This window comes from Macaca nemestrina, chromosome 7, assembly GCF_043159975.1.
Source record: "Macaca nemestrina isolate mMacNem1 chromosome 7, mMacNem.hap1, whole genome shotgun sequence".
Taxonomy (NCBI): Eukaryota; Metazoa; Chordata; class Mammalia; order Primates; family Cercopithecidae; genus Macaca; species Macaca nemestrina.
The window spans coordinates 127,529,776-127,551,475 of record NC_092131.1 but is presented as its reverse complement, the minus strand read 5'-3'; the positions used below and the strand labels follow the sequence as shown (position 1 = coordinate 127,551,475).

The 21,700-nt window shown below is 44.1% G+C and overlaps 1 protein-coding gene and 1 pseudogene across 14 annotated transcripts in view; one reads left to right on the top strand and one right to left on the bottom strand.

Annotated features, from left to right (window-relative positions):
- LOC105492003 (golgin subfamily A member 6C-like) overlaps positions 1-11,319 on the bottom strand; it is a 42,110-nt gene extending 30,791 nt beyond the window's left edge. For 12 of the 14 annotated variants that reach the window (XR_011626374.1, XR_011626373.1, XM_071101047.1 and 9 more), the window contains exon 1: positions 11,194-11,319. Coding sequence is in view for 11 of the 14 variants with exons in the window: in XM_071101047.1 (XP_070957148.1) it covers positions 11,194-11,319 (126 nt within the window). In the remaining 3 variants the exon portion in view is untranslated. Of the gene's footprint in view, positions 1-2,117; positions 2,241-10,710; positions 10,761-11,193 lie in introns of those variants that run through there. The other 2 variants (XR_011626375.1, XM_071101048.1) reach the window with 2 other exon arrangements.
- Positions 11,320-20,486: 9,167 nt separating this feature from the next.
- Positions 20,487-21,187, top strand: LOC139364427 (putative HIG1 domain family member 2B; annotated as a pseudogene).
- The last annotated feature ends 513 nt before the right edge of the window (positions 21,188-21,700 follow it).

Genomic DNA, 21,700 nt, shown 5'->3' with positions numbered 1-21,700 from the left:
TTTGGGAGGCTGAGGTGGGTGGATCACTTGAGATCAGGAGTTCAAGACCAGTCTGTCCAACATGGTGAAACTGCGTCTCTACTAAAACTACAAAGATTAGCTGGGCGTGGTGGCAGGTGCCTGTAATCCCAGCTACTCAGGAGGCTAACGCAAGAGAATCGCTTGAACCCGGGAGGCAGAGGTTGCATTGAGCCAGGATTGCACCACACCACTGCACTCCAGTCTGGGTGACAGAGTGAGACTCTGTCTCAAAAACAAAACAAAACAAAAGCCCCAAATCCAACATGCCTGCTCTGTACTAAGCCAGAGGAGGGATAACCAGAACCGCACTAGAACACAGAATAGGGGCATGGCCTCAATGCTCCCAAGCCCATTGGTTGATGAGAAAGATGAAAGGGAAAGGAGGTGTGGCCAGGCAGCAGCATGTCCAGAGGACCTGTGGCATCACAAGGAAAGCTGCCCATGCAACCGCTGGCCCCTCCCTTCTCCCAGAGTGGGAGGGGCCGGCTTTCGCTGGGTGTCTGCTTAGCTTTCTGTGAGACTATTCACACTGGTGGTCAGAGTTCCTTTCCAAGAAGACCTGAGAGGCCACTTTTCTGTCTCCTGCCCTGGACCCTCCTGTGCCACTGAACCCTCTTTCCTGAGGGTCTCAGACCCCAGGGTTCAGGAGGTGGGTGAGGAGTGGACTTCACAGTTTCTTTGCTGACTCCTCACAGCCCTGCCCCAGACTTCCCCTTCCCAGAAATCACCCCCAAGGACCCCTACACAGTGCTCCCCACAACCTCCCTCTCAGAACACCCCCTTCCTAGAGGGTCCCCACCCTGATCCTAGGGACATATCTGCCCCCTTTCCAGTTGGATCCAGTCCCAGGCACTCCTACTTCCCAGCTGCTCTTCCTCCTGCACCCACAAAATACCCCTTTCTCTCAGAGTGGGCCATGGGTCTAATCAGCCTTTCCCCTCGGATTCCTCTCCTTGACTGAACCAGGACTTACACAAAGTTGCCACGGGGCCTTCTGATCCCCTGCAAGTATGTCTTTCCCGCCCGCCATCCCCACCCCCCCACCGCCCAGTCCCCATGCCCGACCCTCCCTCCGTGTGAGTCATTGCCTCTCCTGGCCCTCCTCTCCATCCCAACAGCAGCTGATCCCCACTCTTCCAGGTCTTCTCCCAGCTGACTGAGGACCTCCAGGTCATTTCTCAATCCCTCCCCTTCCTTTCCTCCTGCCCCCCAGTCTTCAAATAAGTGCTGTCCTGTCCTGTCCTAGGCCAACTCCTCTCCCTCCCCATCCTGTCTCCTGCCTCTACAGATGCCTTTCACTCCAGTCCAGCACTAGCCATCTCTCCTGCTCACTGGTTTCACCCCTTACTCAGCCCTACCTTTAAACAAACCCACAGCTCCCCAGTCAGGAAAATGCTTGGTGTTTAGCCTGGCCACTTCTTTAGCTGCTAATAGTCTCTCCTCTTCTTTTGCAAGCCACCCCCAAAACTCAGCCTCCACCTTCTCTCATCCCCCAGATGGAGTTGCCACTACCACTACCTCCACTCTCAAGTTACATTGTGAAAGACTTGGTATTTGTTCATTAATTTAGCAACTGCTAAACCTGGGATGCAGGTTTGTGCCAGATGGCCCCTGCCCTCCAGGAGGCTCAGGCAAAAAGCCAGTTGCAGGACAAGTATGCACATGGTTCTGAGAGGGGGAGCCCAGGCTTGGGCTTGCAAAGAAGCTTCCCCAGAGATGGCAAGGTCAGAGGCAAGGCCAGAAGGGCAAGCCACAGTGAGCCCAGATGATGATGACAGGGAGGCAACCAGTTTGCCAAAAGCATTGGGCTGATTTTGCTTCGCTCTGAGAATGAGTTGGTATCTGCTAACTTTGACCATGGGTGGCTGACTGCAGATCATGCCTTTCTCATTCATGCTAATTCATTCCTTCCCTTTTATTTCTTTTTTTGGAGACAGGGTCTCACTCTGCCACCCAGGCTGGAGTGCAATGGCACAAACTGGGTTCACGGCAACCTCTGCCTCCCAGGTTCAAGCCATCCTCCCACCGCAGCCTCCCCAGTAGCTGGGACCACAGGTGTGCGCCACCACACCTGGCTAATTTTTTCATAAAATTACCCTTGTACAGACGGGGTTTCGCTGTGTTGCCCAGGCCGGTCTCGAACTCGTGAGCTCAAAGCAATCTGCCTGCCTCAGCCTCCGAAACTGCTGGGATTACAAGCATAAGCCACTGTGCCCGGCCTGGAAAAAAAAAAAATCCACTTCTAATCTAGCAAATTTTGTGTTCTTGTTTACTATTTTGGCATTAATAACACCAAGTGACTTACATTCTCCTCATGAGCTGTATGCTAGGAATAAAAGCTTGCCACGGTGGAATTATCTAAACTAGAAAAAATCAATACCAGGGATCCCAACAAAAATCACCACAAGGGGCCACATATTCATTTCATTTGATAGATTTCTGGAAAAAAATGTTTGCCATAGCAAAGTGGAGAGAGGGGAGCCAAGCAGCAAAATACATCTGTAGTGAGGTAGAGAAAACAGTATCCACTAGAAATCTTTTCAGGAAGGTGCCATTTTGGGTTGGAGAAACTCCTTGAAAGTTAATTTGGGGGAGAAGGAGAGTCCTTGAGGGACCAGGGTAAAGTCAGAACATTTCCTGGGAGAAAGGGGAACATTTCTCTGGCTAATAAGGGCACAGTGCTGGACAGGGTGAAGAAGAAAAAGTCAGTCAAGAGTGGTACATTTCAGAACATGAAAGGCCTCACACTGCATAAAATGGACTACACCTTAAGACTTCCAATTTTCAGTAAGACTCTTAGGCCCATATAAAATTCAGGGGCCTGTGGATTTTTTGGTGTGGACACCACTGAAGAGAAGATTGTATGTCTAAATTGGAAGGGCGAGACTTCAGTATAAATTGGGAATTTAGAGTATAGCAAATTAGTCAGACATTAGATAATAAGTAAGCAAAGTTTATGAACAGTTCACCAAGAAATACAAATGGCTCTTTAACATATGAAAATATAACGTGCAAGGAAAAAAAACATGCAAATTAGTTTCCAAGAGATACTTTCCATTTCTTGCATTGGCAAAGAACAAAAATTTCACTGACGTAATTGTGAGGACAAATGCATTCACTAGTGGGAATTGGTAAAACTTCCATTTAGAGCACTTTGGCAGTAACTATCAAAATTAAAAATGCACATAATCTTTAACTTAATTATTTCAATTCTAGTAATTTATTCTATAGGCATAAACATGGGAAATCACTTTACATACAAAGATATTCAATGCAGCATTATTTGTAATAACCAATGCCTAAAACCAACCTAGAGAGAGGTTAAATAAAAGTCCATACTATATGGTGCATGAAAAAGAAAGAGGTAACTATTTACATATTAATATAGAATAATTGCCAAGATACATTATTAACAGATAAAGTGCAGAAAATGCATATAGTATCTGTATTAATGAAAGGCAAAAATAAAGAGGAATAATATATACATAATTGCTTGTATACTTAGAAAATATTTCGGGAAGGATATTCAAAATGCTAAAAGTGGTTCTAAAGAGGAGAACTGGGTAGCAGGGGGACAGGGAAGAGAAGACTTTTTACTCTATACCTTTAATACACTTTGAATTTTGTACTATATGGATGTATTACCTACTCCAATAATAGAGACTGAGGAAATGAAAAGGACAACATATCAAGAATTGTGATAAATGCTAAGAAGGAGAAATATAGAACAGTTAGAACAAACAAAGGGGAATCTAGACTTGTTTGGACAGGGAAATTTTTCCTGGGTAAGAGATGTTTAAAATGAGACCTAAAGGGTAAAGCATTAGCTTAGGGAAAGGGGATGAAGAGGTGTGCAGGCCAGGAAAGAATTCTAAGGCAAAGGAAGAACTTGTGCAAAAGGCCCTGAGGATGGAAGAAACTCAGCCAGTTTGCAGCACAGAATGAAGACCAGTGTGAAAAGAGAAAAAGGTAACAGGGTTGGTTGCAATAGGAGAAGAGGTAGAGTGCAGATCCACAAAGGCCATATGAGGAATTTTATTGTAATAAAATTATTGGGAAGGCACTAGAGAAGTTTGAGCAAGGAATGGCATGGTCAGAATGAACACTTTATAAACTCATGTTAGCTCATGAGTAGAGACTGAATTGGGAGGGGGACAAAAATTGATAATCTAATGTAAACTAAAGGATACTGCAAACGAGACGATGAAACGCTTCACTTGGACTAGTGTAATGGCAAAGGAGATGGAGAAAAAGTAAATGGATTCTCAAGTTTAGAGGTGGGAAAACCTCCAATACACAGAATTGGATATGGGGGAATGAGGGAAAGGCAAATGGATGTTAAAGGAAGATTGCCACGTTTCTAACTTTGAAAGCTGGATGAGTGGTACAGCCAATTGCTGAAATGGGAAGACTCGAGGACAAAGATGTTTGTAGAAAGCTCATGAGGCTGTTTCCCAATATGTAAAATCCCCCTGAAAGGGGTCCTGTGAGGAGCAAATGACATTCTTTATTCAGTAACTAGAAGCCATTGTTATAATGTTTCAAAATCTCTCCTTTGACCCCAGATCTTGTGAGGAAGATAGAGCACTTTCTGTACAAGGGCCTTTTTAATAAGAAAGGACATTGGTTTCTCAAATTGCAATCACTAAACTTAAGGTGCTGTAATTATATACATAATTAGAAAAATCTCTTTTTAAAAAACATAATAATTTGGATACTGTGGTTCACACCTGTAATCCCAACACTTTGGGAGGCTGAGGCAGGAGGAGTTGAGCACAGGAGTTCAATACCAGGAGTTCAATACCAGCCTCGGCAACATAGTGAGACCCGTCTCTACAAAAAATTATAAAATGAGCCAGGCATGGTGGCATGTGCTTGTAGTCCTAGCTACTTGGGAGACTGAGGAGAGAGGATCTCCTGAGCCCAGGAGTTCAAGGTTACAGTGAGCTATGATTGCACTCCTGAGCTCCAGCCTGTGTGACAGAGTGAGATCCACTGTAAAACAAACAAACAAACAAAAAGTATCTTCACAGGAAAATCCCAGAAATCACATAAAACATGTTTCTTGTGTCACAGATGGATCTTTATTTCCCTTAGCAAATCTCCTCAAATGTGACCCTGCTCATCAACATCGTTCAAATCATAGAGCTGTGATGGGCATACAAAAAAAAAAAAAAATTGTCATTTATCTATTTTTATGATAGAGGCTGAGGACACAGAAGAGGAATCAGGCATCGGTAACTTTTCAGCATCCCCAATATATGCATAAATAAGGAGCTACAGTTGAGTTTTTACATTTTTAATGTTTTATCATTTGTACTGACAAGGTCCATAGCCAGCTTTGTTCTGATGCCACCTGCTGGGCAAGTCTGTAGCACCTTATGCCTCTTTGGAAGTGTCCAGTCCTCCCGAACCCTATACCACAAACTCTTGAGAGTTCAGCCAACACTTTGGGAAATATCACTTCAAAATAATATGAAGCTTCAGTGGACTTCATGAAGCATTTTCAGTATGCCCATTCTTGATACTACAGATATACTCAATAGCAATCAATGGTGAATGTGGGCAAAGGCATAATACTGCATTGTTTGTGAGAAAAAATACTGGGAACATGGAAATGTCCATAACCAGCAACTGTTTAAATAAACTAAGATACATCTATACTAAGACATACTATGCAGCCTCTAAAAGTCCTCAGGTTGTTAAAATAAGTTACATGAAAGGAGTGTAGAAAATATAGTATGCTTCCATTCAGGTTTTAAAAAACAATAAGGGGAGGCCAGGTGCAGTAGCTCATGCCAGAACCGTGGGAAGCCAAGGTAGGAGGCCAGGAGTTTGAGACCAGTCTAGGCAACACAGTGAGACCTCCGTCTCTACAAAAGTAAAACAATAAGGGAAAAGATATTGACACATTTTAGAAATACAATTTGGAAAAGAAAACACAACAAACTGCTAAGATATTTGTCTCTGTGGAGGGAGTAGAGGCACTAGGGGAGTTAAGATGGGAAGGTGTTGCTTTTCTTTATGATTCTACAAAATTTATAGGTACTTTTAATTTTAAAAACAGTTAATGAGGCCAGGCATGATGGCTCACACCTGTAATCCCAGCACTTTGGGAGGCTGAGGTGGCTGGATCAACTGAGGTCCGGAGTTTAAGACCAGCCTGGCCAACATGGTGAAACCCTGTCTCTACTAAAAATACAAAAATTAGCTGGATGTGGTGGCGGGTGCTTGTAATCCCAGCTACTCAGGAGGCTGAGGCACGAGAATCACTTGAAGCCAAGAGGCAGAGGTTACAATGAGCCTAGATTGTGCCACTGCACTCCAGCCTGGGCAACGGGGCCAGAATCTGTCTCAAAAAAGTTAAAAAATACTAGCTAATGAAATATGCAAATAAAACCATTGTTTAAACTTCCATTCCTAACCGGGTGTGGTGGCTCATGCCTTTAATCCCAGCACTTTGGAAAACCAAGGCAGGAGGATCACAGGCAACATAGCAAGACCCCAACCCTACCAAAAAAAAAAAAAAAAAAAAATTAGCCAGGCATGGTGGCACATGCCTGTGGTCCCAGCTACTCAAGAGGCTGAGGCAGGAGGATCACTTGAGCCCAGAAGGTCAAGCCAGCAGTGAGCTATGATCATGTCATGGCACTCCAGCCAGGGTGGAGTGAGACCTGTTTCAAAAAAAAAATTTTTTTTTTTTTTTTTTTGAGAGGGAGTCTTGCTCTGTCACCCAGGTTGGAGTGCAGTGGCACAATCTCAGCTCACTGCAACCTCCGCCTCCCAGGTTCAAGCGATTCTCCTGACTCAGCCTCCCAAGTAGCTGGGATTACAGGTACCCACCACCACACCCAGCTAATTTTAGTATTTTTAATAGAGTTGGGGTTTCACTATGTTGGCCAGGCTGGTCTCAAACTCCTGATCTCAGGTGATCCACCTGCCTTGGCCTCCCAAAGTGCTGGGATTACAGGCGTGAGACACTACGCCCGACCTAAAAAATTTTTTTATTAAAAAAATTAACTATTTCTGAAATTCACTACTGAGATGAAGAAAGTCACAAGGGAATATACTCCCACTCTAGCAAACAGCAACGAAAGGCCAGATTAGCTGGAAAATAAAAAATATGTTTAACTCCTCAGAAAACTAAGGACAGAAAGAAATCTAAGTTGGGTGCAGTGGTTTATGCCTGTAACCCCTGGACTTGGGGCACCGAGGCAGGCAGATCGCTTGAGCTCAGAAGTTGGCGATCAGCCTGGGCAACATGGCAAAACCCTGTCTCGACAAAAAATACAAAAATTAGCCGAGTGTGGTGGTACACGCCTGTAGTCCCAGCTGCTCAGGAGGCTGAGGTGGGAGGATCCATTGAGCCAGGCAGGCAGAGGTTGTAGTGAGCTGAGATCACTACAGGCTGTACTCCAAGCTGGGTAAGAGTGAGACCCTGTCTCAGAACAAAAACAAAAACCAAAGAAACCTAAATAATCCAAACTCCAGAAAGTGCCAACTCCTTCATAGGAGAGAACAGACCCCCTAGCTGTTGTTCTTCCTAGTTCAACTACAGTAGGAAGAGGAATACTATAGGGGGAGAAAAGAGAAACATGTTGAAATTTAACAAAATTTTCACAACCCCTTGGAGGCTGGTTTGCCATTAGAACCTAGAGGACCCAAATCCACAGAGGAAGGCTTCCCACCAATCTTACCCCTTAGATGATAACCAGGTACAGGAGGGTGTAGTACACTAAAATTGTGGATAACAGAAGGAAAGCTGTGAGAGCTTGACTTCTCCCAAGGGCAAAATACCCTTTAAAGATGAAGGGGAGGCAGGATGGTTGTGAAATCCAACAGAGGCACTCTTGGAGGCTAACTGGGGTCAGAAATGCTAAGAAACCCGTCCCTAGGCATTGTGGACATTCCTCTACAAAAGGGCAGGGCACGCGTGAGAGCTGAGAAAAATATCCTCCTGTCCCCAGCTCATTGATAAAAAAAAGTCCTGGCAGCAAGGTTGTAAAGCAGGGAAAGATCTCCCACCTTGATAAAAGCTGGTGGCTTAGCTATGAAGCAAAGTAAGATCTCTGGAATCTTGCCAATGCCCAAAACTCAGATCCTGGTGATATGAGAGTTCTGATTCTACCTTCATTCAAAATATTTGAAGCTAGAGGTAAACTGAATCAAACTAAACTAAAACTGCAATGAAGCCCCAATCGAGAATTCATATACATCACATTGAGCCACCATTCGAGTGGCCTGAAAAAAAATACAAAGGGCATGCCCTGTTTTGGAAGTAAATATTTGCTTCAATTTCTCTTTTTTTTTTCACCATAAAACGTCCATCATCCAATCAAATATACAAGTCGTGTAAAAGCAAGAAAATAAGATTCACGGTAAGGGAGAGAAAGGGCCCAACAGAAGCAGAACTAGAAAAGACCCAGATGTTGAATTATTAGTTTGGATCTTTAAAATAACTGATACAAGGAAAAAAAACCAATAAAATAACTGATTAAAATGCTAAAAAGTAGAGTGGAAAATGTGGAAAACATGCATGAAGAAATAGGAAATTTCAGCAGAAAATGGTAATTATACAAATATAATGAAATGCTAGAAATAAAAATATTAGAAAAAAATTAAAAATAATTCAGTGCAACTATGTATTCATCAATAACTAAAACCAAAAAAATTTTAAATGGAGAATTCAATTAACAAGTTTAACAGGTTAACATTGGAAAGCATCAAAAAACTTAAAGATGGTTAAATGGAAAGTATCCAAACTGAAAACAAAAAGAAAACAGGGCAGGGGAAAAATCATCTGAGATCTGTAGGTTTATATCAAATCATCTAATATACATGTAACTAGAATCTCCAAAGAGGAGAAGCAAGAAAGTATGAGACGAGAGAAAAATGTAAACAGATAATGGCCAAGAAAGAACCAATATTAATGAAAGACATCAACACAGATCCAAGAAGTTCAGTAAACTCTATACAAAGAAAAACATACCTAAACATATCCTAGTCAATCTGCTGAAAAGTAAATATAATGCACAGATGCAACCATTGAGAACAACCACACATTTTGGAAAGGGAAATAAAAATTAAAATGATGAATGACTTCTCACCAGAAACAAATGAGGCCTGAGTACAATAAAATAACTTCTTTAAAGTACTGAAAGAAGAAATAAAAGGTCAACATAGAATCCTATATCCAACTAAAATACCCCTTAGAAATAAAAGGAAGGACATTGTCTAATAGACAAAAGCTGAGAGAACTCATCTCTAATAAAAACTGCAACAGGGCCAGGCACAATGTCTCACACCTGTAATCCCAGCACTTTGGGAGGCCAAGGTGGGCAGATCACCTGAGGTCAGGAGTTCAAGACCAGCCTGGCCAATATGGTGAAACCCTGTTTCTACTAAATATATAAAAGTTAGCTGGGCTTGGTGACATGTGCCTATAATCCCACCTACTTGGGAGGCTGAGGCAAGAGAATCGCTTAAACTTGGGAGGCAGAGGTTGCAGATCGCACCACTGCACCCTAGCCTGGGCGACAGAGCAAGACTCAATCTCAAAAAAACAAAAACAAAGACAAAAAACCAGAAAAAACAAAAAACACTGCAATAGGCTGGGCACTGTGTCTCATGCCTGTAATGCCAACACTTTGGGAGGGCAAGGCAGGAGGATCAAATGTTTCGGCCGGGCGTGGTGGCAGGCGCCTGTATTCTCAGCTAATCGGGAGACGGAGGTTGCAGTGAGCCCAGATAGCGCCATTGCACTCCAGCCTGGGACCACAACAGCGACACTCCGTCTCAAAAAAAAAAAAAGTTTGTCTTCAGAGTTTTCTAATTAGACTAGAATAATATGACAACTCTGCAAATGAGAGTAGAAAACAAACAAAAGGCCCTCTAGCAATAACACTAACCTTGCTGCTTAGCCAAAACTAAGTTGTAAAACAGTCAAAGGCTGCTATCGTACTGTTTTCCAAGGCGTTTTTCGACAGACAATAAATTCCGAATACCTAAAATCATTCTAACAAATGCACAGAACAGGCTTTCAAACCCAACACTAAAGCAAGGTAAACAAATCCTCATACTTGGCACTTCACCGAAATTAGATCCAATTATGGATATATGCCTCAAAAAAACAGCGACTAGCTCATCCTGAATTCATCGGGTTCCTCTCTATTAGCAGTTCTGTGGAGTTAACGCCCAACTCAGCCTTCAGCTGAATTCCAAAACCGTACTTTCCTAAACTTAATCACCACAGAAAAAACATAGCCCTGCTCCACTGGCAGGAGGCAGTGACGCTGCAAGCTTCCAGGCTGTCGTTCATGTTAAATTCCCAATTCACGGGATTAACAGAAACTGTCTACACAACTGCTAGTTATTACCTTCCAAACCCCGGAAAGAAAAAAAAGATGAGACTAGGGTAAGAGCCATTACAGGTGAGAAGTCTCCCTTCTCCGTCCAGGGCACGCCAAGAGGGACCAACAGTCCTAGAACAGGACCTGTGCTGCTAAGTATCCAGACTTGCCCCAGGCGACCAGTTCCCGGGACAGTAGGAAGGGAACCGTGTCGCCCCGCCCACCCTGAGCCGCTCGGCACCCAGCTCCGCCTCTCTCCAGGAACCGCTGCATGGGACAGAGGCCACCCGCCAGCCTGCCTTGCCCTGGCCGGGCAACTAAAGAGAATCTCGGCGCTCACCATGGCAACTCTCTCCTCAGCCATCTTGGCTCAGCCCACCACTGCGCGACCGGAAGTCGGCGGTTTCCCAGACAACGAGGCAAGCGGAAGTTGTAGGACTGTGGAGGACGCTGAGGAGCCGGGGAAGGAAGTAAATAGCCGAGTGACCTAAGGAATCGGGGGAGAGTTAGGGTCTGCTCCACAGAAGGCTTACCGCTGAAAGAGTAGGGGAGGGAATGCGCAGCCACTCGCTGCCTTTATCCCGAGAAGCCCCTAACCCCTCTCGTCGTGGTCTGTACATGGTGTGTACCTCCCGCGGCGCTGGCTGGATAGGCCAGCCACCTGGGATGTCAGCCTGTTTCTCCCGCCACCTGGCCGTGCCCTGACTCTAATCTGCATTTAATTCAGTCCTCCTTCCGGGACCCTCGGGCGGAGAATCTCATTCTTGCCTTTGGTACGAAACTCCCCGTTTCTTGGCTATCCCTATGGAATTGAGGTACTCACCTTATCAGCTTCCCACTCTTGTTTACTCCAGAATTTGCAAACACGCTCCCGGTGGGCTCCGTTTGAGCAGCAGTCTTTTGATCGGAAATATTTAAAAGTTAGGAGATTTCGCAAGAAATCGGCCATGGGATAAAGAGACGACAGTCGGCCTGCGTTTCTGCAAGACAGTGAAATCGATCTGAATGGCGGCTGCGACTGTAGATAAACATTTCTTGGCCTTTTTACCACAGTCTTCCCTTCCTAGCATACTTCAGGCGTTTTCCAGTGCCTGTCTGGCCCCAGGTGCGGTGAATTAAATGTTTAGTGTTTCTAAACCAGGGAAACGTGTGGGCTTTGGAATCAAACATGAGTTCTGGATTTGATTACTGCATGACCTAAGCCCGTGGTTTCTTTGAGCCTCATTTATTAAAGTGCCGGGAGCTGTGTGATGAACAAAACAGAGGATCGCTGCACCTGAGCACTGACTTTAGTCCCAATTCATGCTTTTAAGTCTCGCTCTTGTAATGTAGACATAAAATCTGCGTCTCCCAATTCGTGAATTGGGACAGCATTTAAGACAAGTTTCTCCAGGCCTTTAAGAGAAGGAGAGCCCCACTGACTAATAATTACAGTTAGGTAGTGAAACAAGTACGGTAATCTATCCAAACACAAGGGGAAAAGACAGCAATAAAATGACAGCTCTTCTAAGTATTTCAGTAACACTCTCTTAATCTTTATAACAATCCCATGAGACTCTTAGTCTCCCACTTTTTTCAGATAAATACTCTGCTTTTCATTTATTTAAAAATTTTTTTTTGCAGTTTGGCCAGCATGGCGAAACCCCGTCTCTACTAAAAATACAAAAAATTAGTCGGGCATGGTAGTGGGCATCTGTAATCGCAGCTACTCGGGAGGAGGCTGAGTCAGGAGAATCACTTGAACCCAGGAGGCAGAGGTTGCAGTGAGCCGAGATCGCACTACAGCTCTCCAGCCTGGGCGATAGAAGGAGACTACGTCTAAAAAAAAAAAAAAAAAAAAAAAAAAAATTGCTGGGCTCAGTGGCTCACGCCTGTAATGCCAGGACTTTGTGAGGCTGAGGTGAGCACATCACCTGAGGTCAGGAGTTCGAGACCAGCCTGGCCAACATGTTGTAACCCCGTCTGTACTAAAAATACAAAAACTTAGCCGCGCGTGGTGGCTGGCTCCTGTAATCCCAGCTACTCGGGAGGCTGAGGCAGGAGAAGTGCTTGAATCCAAGAGGCAGAGGTTGCAGTGAGCCGAGATCGTGCCATTGTACTCCAGCCTGGGCAACAAGAGAAAAACTCTGTCTCAAAAAATTTTTTTCAGAGACAGAGGTCTCACTATGATGTCCAGACTGGACTTGAACTCCTAGGCTCAAGCAATCCTCCTGAGGCAGGAAAATAGGGTCTGGAGGCAGGGAACATAAGGCTGATTCACACTGCAGCTGTAACAGGAAATATTCTGTCCATAGGGCATAGCTCGTAAATGTCTTTGTAACTTTACTTCATCTTCTCCATTTACATAAGGCATACCCGAAGTAACCATGGAATCCTCTGGGGGTATTTAAACTCCCCAAAATTCTGTGACAGAGCCCTTGAACTTCTAAGCTCAGGCCCACTGCCACACTGTGGAGTGTACTTTCATGTTTAATAAATTCCTTTGTCCCTTCCTTGCTTTGTGCATTTTCTCCAATTCTTTTGTCAAGACACCAATAATCTGGACACTCTCCACCTTTAACACTTCCACCTCATCCTCTCAAGGAGCTAGGATTACAGGCACCAGTCACCATGCCTGCTGCTAAATTCTCCACTTTTCAGAGATTAAACACCTTGCCTAAGTGAGCCGAGATCTTGCCACTGCACTCCAGCCTGGGAGACAGAGCAAGACTCTGTCTCTAAATAAATAAATAAATAAATATTCATTTCTAATCCCCAGTGCTTAGTTTTTTTGTTTTTGGGACAGGATCTTGCTCTGTTGCCCAGGCGGAAGTTCAGTGGGACAATCACGGCTCACTGCAGTCTCCACCTCCCAGGCTCAAGTGATCCTCCCACCTCAGCCTCCCAAGTAGCTGGGACTACAACTTCATGCCACCACACCCAGCTAATTTTTGTATCTTTTGTACAGATAGGGTTTCATCTTGTTACCTAGGCTAGTCTCAAGCTCCTAAGCTCAAGCAATCCAGCCACCTTGGCCTCCCAAAGTGCTGGAATTACAGGCGTGAGCCACCCTGCCCAACCCACAGTGCTTAGTTTCATGCAGTTTTTCAGTATTGCAGTCCTCTTCATGGGTGGGGTTACTATGCAACACTGACAGTCTAGGAAGAAATCATTCCCAAGGAATCAAAAAAATGAAATAAAAAGAGGAATTGAATCTAATGTCTTCTACCCTATTCTTTTTATATTCTACCCTATTCTTTTTACACAGTCTTTTTGCCACTTTCAAAAGACTGATTCTCAATCTGACATGTCACTCCCTGTTCTCTTCAGTTACCCGTTAGTTCTACCGATTTGGGGAATTCCCAGCACTCCTCTACAGAGAATACACAACATCTAGAACAAAATTTTCCAAAGGCCTCTTCACTAAAGTGTAAGAAACTACTTTCACCTTTTCCTTCAAAGATGCAACCATTTATTTCAGGGCCTAAATATCCAAGGTCCCTTTAACCAGCAGATCCAAAACCATTCTAGAGAAACTCCTCTATTATTTCCACAAAATGAGAACTAGAAAGTAGAAGCCATTATGTCTCTTTTTTTCAGAGCAAAGAACTACAGACTCAGGCCTAGTCCATTTGCATGACTGTCTGGGGGTTCCTGCTGCAGTCAGGAGGACCGGGGCCAGTTTAGTCATCGATGAATAGCAAATAGACTGCAGCATTCTCCTTATAAAGGATTTACCTCTTAATTCCAAACCTTTCCTCAAGGGATTCACTGAAAAGCCAGTAAACGGTGAAACTTAAGTGGAGAATGGATTACAAAGGCTAACTGGTATCTGTAGATGGCTATATGAACATGTAACTTGCAAATACAGAAGAATACATAATACATGTTGTCTAGACATCTGGATGAAGTTTTCATTTTGTTTCATTTTATCTCATTTTGAGACAGAGTCTGGCTCTATCACCCAGGCTGGAGTGCAGTGGTGCGATCTCGGTTCACTGCAACCTCCGGGTTTAAGTGATTCTCATACCTCGGACTCCAGAGTAGCTGGGATTACAAGTGCCAGCCGCCATGCCTGGCTAATTGTTCTGTCTTTAGTAGAGACAGGATTTCACCATGTTGGCCAGGCTGGTCTCAAACTCCTGACCTCAAGTGATCTGCCTGCCTTGGCCTCCCAAAATGCCAGGATTATAGACGTGAGCCACCATGCCCAGTGTGGATGAAGTTTTAATAAGACATAATAATGTCCTTTATATCAGAGGTGTGGAAGAAGAGGAAGAGGATAGGGAAATGAGAGAAGAGCATCTTTCCTGGGGGATTTTTAAAATATATATTTCTACACAATACAGATTTGTTTTTCAAATAAATAAATTACTTTATAGCACCCTTATATACTGTCAGTTCAATAAGTTGTTAACATCTTTTGGAAGGCATCTGGCATTATAAATCCTTAAAAATGTGCATACCCTTTGATCAGTTCTATTTCTGAAATTATATGCTAAGGAAGCAATCAAGAAAACAAAGATTTATAAAAAGAGTATTTACTACACATTTATTTTGGATAATTAAAAATAATACTTTAAAACTGGAAAAAAAAGCTGGGCCCAGTGACTCGCGTCTATAATCCCAAGGCCCAGTGACTTACGTCTATAATCAAGGTGGCGCCACTACACTCCTGCCTGGGCAACAGAGGGAAACTCTGTCTCAATAATAATAATAATTAATAATAATAATAATTTTAAAGGAGGCCAAGCGCGGTGGCTCATCCCTGTAATCCCAGCACTTTAGGAGGCCGAGGCAGATGGATGGATCTCTTGAGGTCCAGAGTTTGAGACCAGCCTGGCCAACATAGCAAAACCTCATCTCTACTAAAAATACAAAAATTGGCCAGGCGTGGTGGCAGGTGCCTGTAATCCCAGCTACTCAGGAGACTGAGGCAGGAGAATCACTTGAACCCGGGAGGTGGAGGTTGCAGCGAGACGAGATTGTGCCACTGCACTCTAGCCTGGGTGACAGAGCAAGACTCTGTCTCAAAAAGAAAAAAAAAACCATTTTGGTTCAATGTAACACAGGAAAACAAGATTTTCTATTCACTGGGGAGAATGTTTTACTTGGAGAAAAAAGTTCACATTTATTTAGCTTATATGCTCCCTCTGGATAATAAGGAGTCACTGAGGGTTTTTAGGAAAGGAACAAATATCATAAAACCTAAGTTTTAATTATGTTTAGCTGTGCGGTCATCTTGTGGGATCTAATACTCACTGAAGAAAGCAAGATGTGGCCACCTCCATGGATCCTACCATGCCTACAAGAGAGTTCTGACTCTAAGCCTCCAAAGGAGGAAGACCAATACTGGATTTTCTGGAAAAGCAGCCTCTTATTTATTCTCCTGAGCTATAGAATTTATAAGCAGCCATATACTGGAAATTATACCTGAAGGCCAGTCACAGGGAAGAAGAGCTAAGAAGTCTACACTTCTGCTTGGAGGGTACAGGGCCACTGAGACTACTGGTCCACACTCCCTGGCAACTTCTCCTTTTCAGAAGAATGCTGTCTGTGTGGTTTAGGTGTATCTCCCCCTGAGCATCAACAGCAGAAGCTAAGTACTATCAAAGTCACATAAACAAGGCAGTAACAAGTGAACCAGACAGGCACCCCCACCTCAGACAGTCCCTTAGCTATTCCCATCCTGTCAGTCCACAGTGTGACTCAAGTTGTACATCGCTGTCTCTCACTATCTCAGGTCTCAGTCCTCAATATAGCACTTTTTTTTTTTTTTTTTTGAGACAGAGTTTCACTCTGTCATCCAGGCTGGAGTGCACGATCTCACTGCAGCCTCCACCACCTGAGTTCAAGTGAGTCTCGTGCCTCAGGCTCACCCTCCTGAGTAGCTGGAATTACAGGCACCCGCAACCACACCCAGCTAAGTTTTCGTATTTTTAGTAGAGATGGGTTTTCACCATGTTTGCCTGCCTGATCTTGAACTCCTGAGCTCAGGTGATCTGCCCGCCTCAGCCTACCCTTCCTGCTGGAATTACAGGCGTGAGCCACCGTGCCCAGCCCTGCATCTTTATATCTTGTGTGCATCCGGGTATCTCCTTTTTTTTGACCTCATTTGTCATAGTGCACATCAGATTATATTTATTGATTGGTAAATACATAGATGAATTAGTACATGAAAAAATAAATGATTATACATACACAGATATTAGATTGAATGAAAAGTTATGAAAGATAAATTTTTTTAATGTTCAGTTTATTCATGATCTCATTTTTCCTTCGAGTTTTAATAGCAGAACTTTTCTAAGAGGCATATATGTATGCTGATGTGTGATATGTGTAGGATATCTGTTGAGATGAGAAGTCAGAATAATTTTCAATCCATAAAGCTTACTGTAGACAAGAACTTAAGTGTGTTATTTTTAAAGGTAAATCAGCTTCTAACTTCTTTGTTTAACCATTTCTAACTTCTTTATTTTGTTTAACCACGTTTCCTCTAGCTACTGAGGTCAAACCTGAATTAGGCTGTAGACTCCCCCGGCTGGGTAAGAATGGGAAGAAGAGCAGAAAACCTAAACTTTGGTTGATGGACTATTTTGCCCAGGCAAAAGCAGGGAATCTATGAGGCATATGAAGACATTCGCCGGGAGAACTCTGTTGGCACTTTCCACTGTTCCATGTAAGTAGGAAAGGTGTGGGCCAGCAGCTGCTTACCCGGATGCTTCTGGCGGGCTCTGGCAACAGCTCCTTCCACCCTTCACTTGCTTAACAGAGACCCTTCCTTGTGTTAGCCAACATCACTCCCACATAAATGATGGTTTCTCGCATGCAGAAGGAGGTGCTTTCTGCTTTGGTGCTTCTTACCAACATCCTATGCTCTGAAATTTCTGAAGGTCTTTGGTACCAACAGGATAACCCTGTTGGACATGTTTTTTGATATTTTCCCAAAATGCAAGTGTTTTTTTAAAAGGTAGGCTCAAAATAGTCTACTCCCTATTCCTGTTCTCAGCGTGAGTGCTGGTCTGTTCATTTGGGCAGTTTCTCCCCATAGCATTTATGGTATAACATTACATCCTGAGGAGGGGTATCTGGTGCATTTAAAATAATCCATAGTTAGTAAGAGAGAAGAGTTGCCTCTTAGGAATTTAACCTCTTGAGATTTTCATTCTACCCAAATTCCATCACAAAACCATCTGGCTAGTTTATAACTCTGGCTCATAATTACTTAATAACTATATCTTTCCCTCCCTTCCTTCTTTCCTCTTCCTCCCTCCCTCTTTCCTTCTTCTTTCTCCCTCTCTCTCTCTTTTTTTTTTTTTTTTTTTTGAGATGGAGTTTTGCTCTTGTTGCCCAGGCTGGAATGCAATGGCATAATCTCAGCTCACTGCAACCTCTGCCTCCTTGGTTCAAATGATTCTCCTGCCTCAGCCTCCCTAGTAGCTGGGACTACAGGCGTGTGCCACCACGCCCGGTTAATTTTCTGTATTTTTAGTAAAGACGAGGTTTCACTGTGTTAGCGAGGCTGCTCTCAAACTCCTGATCTTAGGTGATCTGCCCTCCTCAGCCTCCCAAAGTGCTGGGATTACAGGCATGAGCCACTGAGCCCGGCTCCCCTCTTTCTTTCCTTCTCTTTTCTTTTTCTTTTTTTCTCTTCCTTTCTTTTCTTTTTCTTTTTATTCTTTTCTTTCTGTTTTTGAGGCAGAGTCTCTTGCTCTGTCACCCAGGCTGAAATGCAGTGGCACAATCATGGCTCATTGCAGCCTCAAATTCCTAGGCTCAAGAGATCCTCCTACCTCAGCCTCCTGAGTAGCTGGGACTACAGGCATGCACCACCATGCTCAGCTAATTTTTTATTTTTTGTAGAGATGGAGTTTTGCCATATTGCCCAGGCTGGTCTCAAACTCCGAGGCTCAAGTGATCCTCCTGCCTTGACCTCCCCAAGTGTTAGGATTACAGGCGCAAACCACTGCACCTGGTTAGATTATTTCTCTTACCATGTTGCTCTAATTTCTCTATGTTTTAATTGATTGCCCCCAGGAACCTCTTTCTCTCCAACTAGTGAGCTCCGTCTGTTGAAAATTACAGAAACTAGGGCTAGGTGCAATGGCTCACACCTCTAATCCCAGCACTTTGGGAGCACAAGGTAGGAGGACCACTTGAGTCCAGGAGTTTGAGACCAGATGGGGAACATATCCAGACCCCATCTCTACAAAATGAAAATACAAAAAAAATTAGCCAGGCATGGTGGCACACTCCTGCAGTCTTAGCTACGTGGGAGGCTAGGGCAGCAGGATCACTTGAGCCTGGGACGTCAAGACCACTGTGAGTTTTGATCATGCCACCAAACTCCAGCCTGGGTGACGAGTGAGAATCTTCTAAAAAAAAAAAAAAATTTTGGGAAGCTGTCCTAGCGGGTCCCAGGTTCATATTCCAACTTTACCAAAAATTCCCTCTGTGAGTGACACAAGTTATTTCCCTTCTCAGCACTTCGGTTTTCCTCTGTATAATATGTGACTATTGGACTCTGACATTCACCTACGTTTGTAGCTTAAGTGTTTCAGAAATCCAGGATTCTGTGAGTACCTCTTCCCCCTTGTAAATCCTGTCCAGTGTAGTCAGTGTGCTCTGAATAAGATGCAGGGATAGAGTCTTTTAGCAAAGCAAAGAGGGAAAATCATGAGACAGGGAAAGTCAGAGAGAAGAGGCACTTGAGAAGGAAGTCAATCAGAGCAAGAATGCAAATGAAAATAAGAGAAGAAAAAGGGGACACAGACCACATATCAACAAGGGAAAGTATTCTCCCATACAGCTCTGTTTCTTCCCTACCAGCTCCAGACCCCTATTTTTAATTTTCATTTACTTTTATATATTCTATTTTTTCTTTTCTTTTCTTTTTTTAATTTTTAGCGACACAGTCTTGCCCTATTGCCCAGGCTGGAGTGCAGTGGCATGATTATGGCTCGCTGTAGCCTCAACTTCTGGATGCTCAATTGATCCTCTTGCCTCAGCCTCTTGAGTACTTGAGACCGCAGGCATGCATTACCGTGCCCAGCTAATTTTTTTCATTTTTTATAGATACAGAATCTCGCTATATTGCCCAAGCTGGTCTCGAACTCCTAGGTTCAAGTGATCCTCTTGCCTCAGTTTTCCAAGGTGTTGGGATTATAGGTGTGAGCTACCACGCCCAGCTACCAGACCCCCTATTTACATCCAATCTCTTTCCCAAACAGAACTTTATTCCCTTGCAGTCTTGTTGTTGTTGTTGACACAGAGTCTCACTCCATCACCCAGGCTGGAGTGCAGTGGTGTGATCTTGGCTCACTGCAACCTCCGCCTCCTGGGTTCAAGCGATTCTCTTGCCTCAGCCTCCTGAGTAGTTCCTGAGTAGTGTGCCACCACACCTGGCTAATTTTTGTATTTTTAGTAGAGATGGGCTTTCACCATGTTGGCCAGGCTGGTCTCAAACTCCTGGCCTCAAGTGATCTGCTTGCCTCGGCCTCCTAAAGTGCTGGGATTACAGGTGTGAGCCACCACGCCCTTTATCTTATGAGATAATTGTAGATTCACCTACAGTCATAAGAAATAATAAACAGATCACATGTACCCTTTCTACAGTTATCCCATGGTAACATCTTCCAAAACTAATGTGTAATAGCACAGCCAGAATGTTAACATTGATACAGTCAACCAATCTGATTTAGACTCCCCCACTTGTCCTTCATTTGTGTGTATTTAGTTCTGTGCAGTTTTGTCACATGTGTAGGTTTTGTGTATCGGTCATCATAGTCAAGATATAAAGAGTTCCATCACCACAAGCCTCCCTCTCGTTACCCTTTAATAAACATATACCTCCTTCCCACCACCTCCCCATTCCTAACCCCTGCAGCCACTAATCTATTCTCCATTTCTATAATTTTGTCCTTTCCAAGTTGTTATATCAAATAACATTATATAAAACATGTAGGCTGGGCGCGGTGGCTCACGCCTGTAATCCCAGCACTTTGGCAGGCCGAGGTGGGCGGATCATCAGGTCAGGAGTTCGAGACCAGCCTGGCCAACATGGTGAAACCCCGTCTCTAGTAAAAATACAAATACAAAAATTAGCCTGGCATGGTGGCACGTTCCTATAATCCCAGCTACTCAGGAGGCTGAAGCAGGAGAGTTGCTTGAACTGGGACCAGGGAGGCAGAGGTTTCAGTAAGCTAAGGTTGCATCACTGCACTCCAGCCTGGGCTACAGAGCGAGACTCCGTCTCAAAAATAAAAAAAATTAGAAAAAGGATTTTCTCCTGCAACTGTGGCCCGGGCATGGCGACTTCAGGCTCTGTGACTCTGGAGGCCCCCTTTGAATCATCGAAGCCTCCCGTCATTGAGGGGTTTAGCCCACTGTTTACAGCAATCCAGAGGGTTTCAAGGAAAGGTTCCTTCGCAAGGCATGCGAGAACACGGTGGTACCCATAGGTTGCCTGGGCACGGCGGCCGCCCTCACCAAAGGCCTCTAATGCTTCCACCAGGGCAACAGCCAGTGCTTACAGCTCAAGATGCATGCCTGGATCGCCGCCCAGGGCTTCACCATCGCAGCCATCTTGCTGGGTCTAGCTGCCCCACTATGAAGTCTCGACCCTGAGCCCAGGGTCTTGAAACCTCTGCAGAAATCATTCCGAAATCCAGGAGCAACCAGTGGCCCTACCATGGGACTTACTCCCTCCTCTCCTTTGAGAGGTCCCTGTGTCATTGGGGGAGGAAGTGACCCTTTGTGTAACCGTAACTGAAAGATTTTTTCAAAAATCCCAGATTTTGTTGTTTGAATGTTACATACTTCTATTTGTGCCACATCTCCCCTCCGCTCCCCTGCTTAATAAACTCTAAAAAAAAAAAAAAAAAAAAGTAAAAAATTACATACATACTGTATGTAATCTTTTAGGATTGCTTTTATTAACTAGGCATATTTGTATGGGGAGGGGGATTTTTTTTTTCTTTTTTGAGATGGAGTCTCCCCCTGTCGCCCAGGCTGAAGTGCAATGGCAAAATGTAGGCTCACTGCAACCTCTGCCTCCCAGATTCAAGCAATTCTCCTGCCTCAGTCTCCCAAGAAGCTGGGATTACAGACACGCAGCATCACCCCCGGCTAATTTTTTGTATCTTTAGTAGAGATGGGGTTTCACCACGTTGGCCAGGCTGGTCTCGAACTCCTGACCTCATGATCCACCCACCTCAGCCTGCCAAAGTGCTGGGATTACAGGCATGAGCCACCGCGCCTGGCCAGGAAGGTTTTTAAGATACAGAAAAGTACAGAGCATGATATTGCAAACAAATATGTTCCTACCACAGAATCAACGCTGACTGTTGTTA